The 2,500-nt window shown below is 41.2% G+C and overlaps 1 protein-coding gene across 2 annotated transcripts in view; it reads right to left on the bottom strand.

Annotated features, from left to right (window-relative positions):
* Positions 1–662: 662 nt before the first annotated feature.
* malt3 (MALT paracaspase 3) overlaps positions 663–2,500 on the bottom strand; it is a 12,077-nt gene continuing 10,239 nt past the window's right edge. For both annotated transcript variants that reach the window (XM_080842270.1, XM_080842271.1), the window contains exons 14-15: positions 2,246–2,362; positions 663–1,381 (exon numbers count right to left, since the gene is read on the bottom strand). In XM_080842270.1, the coding sequence (XP_080698396.1) occupies positions 1,058–1,381; positions 2,246–2,362 (441 nt within the window). In that variant the 3' untranslated portion in view covers positions 663–1,057. The remainder of the gene's footprint in view (positions 1,382–2,245; positions 2,363–2,500) is intronic.

Below are 2,500 nucleotides of genomic sequence, written 5' to 3'. Positions count from 1 at the left end.
TTTTAGGTTAGGTGTTAGCCAGTGACATCAAGCCGACGTTAGACGCTTTTCGGTGTCCTGTTCTGCGTCGCTTTTGCGGGTGGCGGTGGGGTGTTCTCCCCAACAAAAGAACAACCCATTCTGAATCAGTCAGTTGGCCTAAGCCTAAATTTTTACGCTTGTACGAAGGTGATACAAGTACACTACTTGTATGCCGCAGGTTAATGTGCACAAACAATTGTAATAATATATTTAACGGGGGACTTGTTTATATGATAAGCTAATTTACTGCTCGCGGAACAAATTATTTTAAATCTTCCTTTTTAGTGATACATTAATTATATGAGAGAATGTTCACCTGCAGGGTAATTGTCAATCATCCCGAGGTTCGAGTCAATTAGCTCATTAGCTCCCCCTGGTGTGCCGCTCAAGCACACACACAGGGTAACATGAGCCCGGTGCACCTGCACAAGGATCCTTCAAAGACCAGTTAGCAGGTTTAAATTCCATAAGGTAAACAACGTCATTGCCATTCAGTGGCAAAATCATTTAATTTTCATCATAACGACATGGTTGATTTAATAAGTAGTTTGGTAAACTTATGGAGAGCAGGGTGACTTTTGTTTTGTTTTATTAAAGCTCAAATACAGAGCCAAGATACAACATTCAGTCATGACAGTGAATACATAAGTTGGTTTGTTTTACTGTGTCAGACAAAATACGTTTTGTACAGTTGATCAATTCTTCTAAAAAGAAATAAATAACATTTAAACTGAGAACTACTTTTCCACTTTGAGCTGTACTTAAGCAAGCATACAAAACCAAAATTACAATTGCTTTTAAATCACACCATATAAGATCAAGCTTCTGCCATTTAATCATAACATGGAGAAAGGAAACGCACTTCCTTTGTTTCCTTAATGAAGGCTTCATTGTGAAATCAAGTCCCTGATTAATACAGCATTATTAAAGCACCATTGACTCAAGTGGCATGTACAGCTTTTCAAGATTTCTTCCCTATAAAGTGTTACCAAGCAAACACATACATGAATATTACAACACAGGAAAGACAGGAATATTAAGAGATACAATTATAGAGGTCACTTTCATCATTCTCTTCTGGCTGGTTGCTGCTGGTGGACGGAAACCACGTTCTGCTGTCCACCAGGTTCTCCGCCTTGCGTGTGTGTGGTCGCGGCGAAAGCCTTGCTTCCTGGTGCCATGGCCTGTTGCCATAAGACTGGGGAGCCTGTTGGACCCCGGAGGCCCCTGGGGGCTTTGTAGGGTTCAGCGAACAGGCCGCAGCCAAAGGCTTTCCCACGTTCAACGATCTGCTCTCCGTGAGTCTCCGTCTGCTGTCGACGTCAGTGTAGTGCAAGTCCACCCTGATCTCCAAGGATGTCTGTGTGGAAGGAAAAGGAGTCTGTGAGCTCTGAGAATCTATCTCGCCTTCCAACACTCCCCAGGGGTTCATTAACACAGCAGCAGTGTGGTTGGGAAGCACTATGAACATTCATGCCTTGAGGAAGTGGGGAAATTCCGATCACAGATCAGGTCCTTAGTCAAAAATGTGGAATGTCCAATGCACTCAATATTCCACTATTTTTCATTCACACTCGCATAAAAATGTAATTGATATATGGTTGTAGCCTATTACAAGATACCAAGGAAATAATACAAAACTTCCAGGTCAATTACAAGTGTTTTGTTTTGTTCACATCACATGCAAATAACCTCTTATAACATTATACAGTTCTGTCTTCAGTGGAAAACCTGTGTCTTACTACCTAAGTTGCCATTACTGAGCAGTGACTGGCATGCACAGCATGGGAAGGGATGTATTTATCCATCCAGGTGTGATTGATCAACAATTGTTTTTCTTATTTTAAAACAAGCGTGTCCAGAAATGTTCATCACTTTAAAGTGTCCTCTGGAAACACATCCGTTGTCGCTTGGTGTTATTGCAGCGCGTTTCTGTAATGTGTTGTGTTTGATTTTGCAGCCTGTTTTCGAAATGCTGTGAATATGTTCTGAAATTGATGTTAGATGTTTCCTTAATTTGCATGTGGTTTCGTAAGTTGCGTCGCATTGAGCTCTCTGAGCAGCTGCTCAGACACAAGACGGTAAACTGTGCCAATATAGGGCTGGACAAAAAAAAAAAAAAGAATGATTTGAAAATGCAAGAACCGCTCGAGAGGAAAAAAAACTGGAGGTAGTGTTACAACAGGGGCAGATTAAGTTTTGAGGCAGATTAAGGGACACACACCTGAAGTCTCTGAAGACTGCAAAGCCGGAGGCTGGAGTCAACCTTATCAGCCTGGCAAATCAAAAGAGAGTCCATCTCCTCTGACCGACCTTGTCCAGAGAAAATGTCTTCAAGTCTCTACACACAGAGGAAAAGAACAGCAAAATTAGGCACCATAAAACACCAAACACAAAAAACACAAGAGATTAAAAGCTGTATCCTCTCTCAATATCATCACATATCACATTATAACGTCAATAAAACATTATCAATCAA

This window comes from Sprattus sprattus (assembly GCF_963457725.1).
Source record: "Sprattus sprattus genome assembly, chromosome: 7".
NCBI classification, from domain to species: Eukaryota; Metazoa; Chordata; class Actinopteri; order Clupeiformes; family Clupeidae; genus Sprattus; species Sprattus sprattus.
The sequence above is the reverse complement of the archived record's forward strand: the minus strand, read 5'-3'. Positions and strand labels throughout refer to the sequence as shown.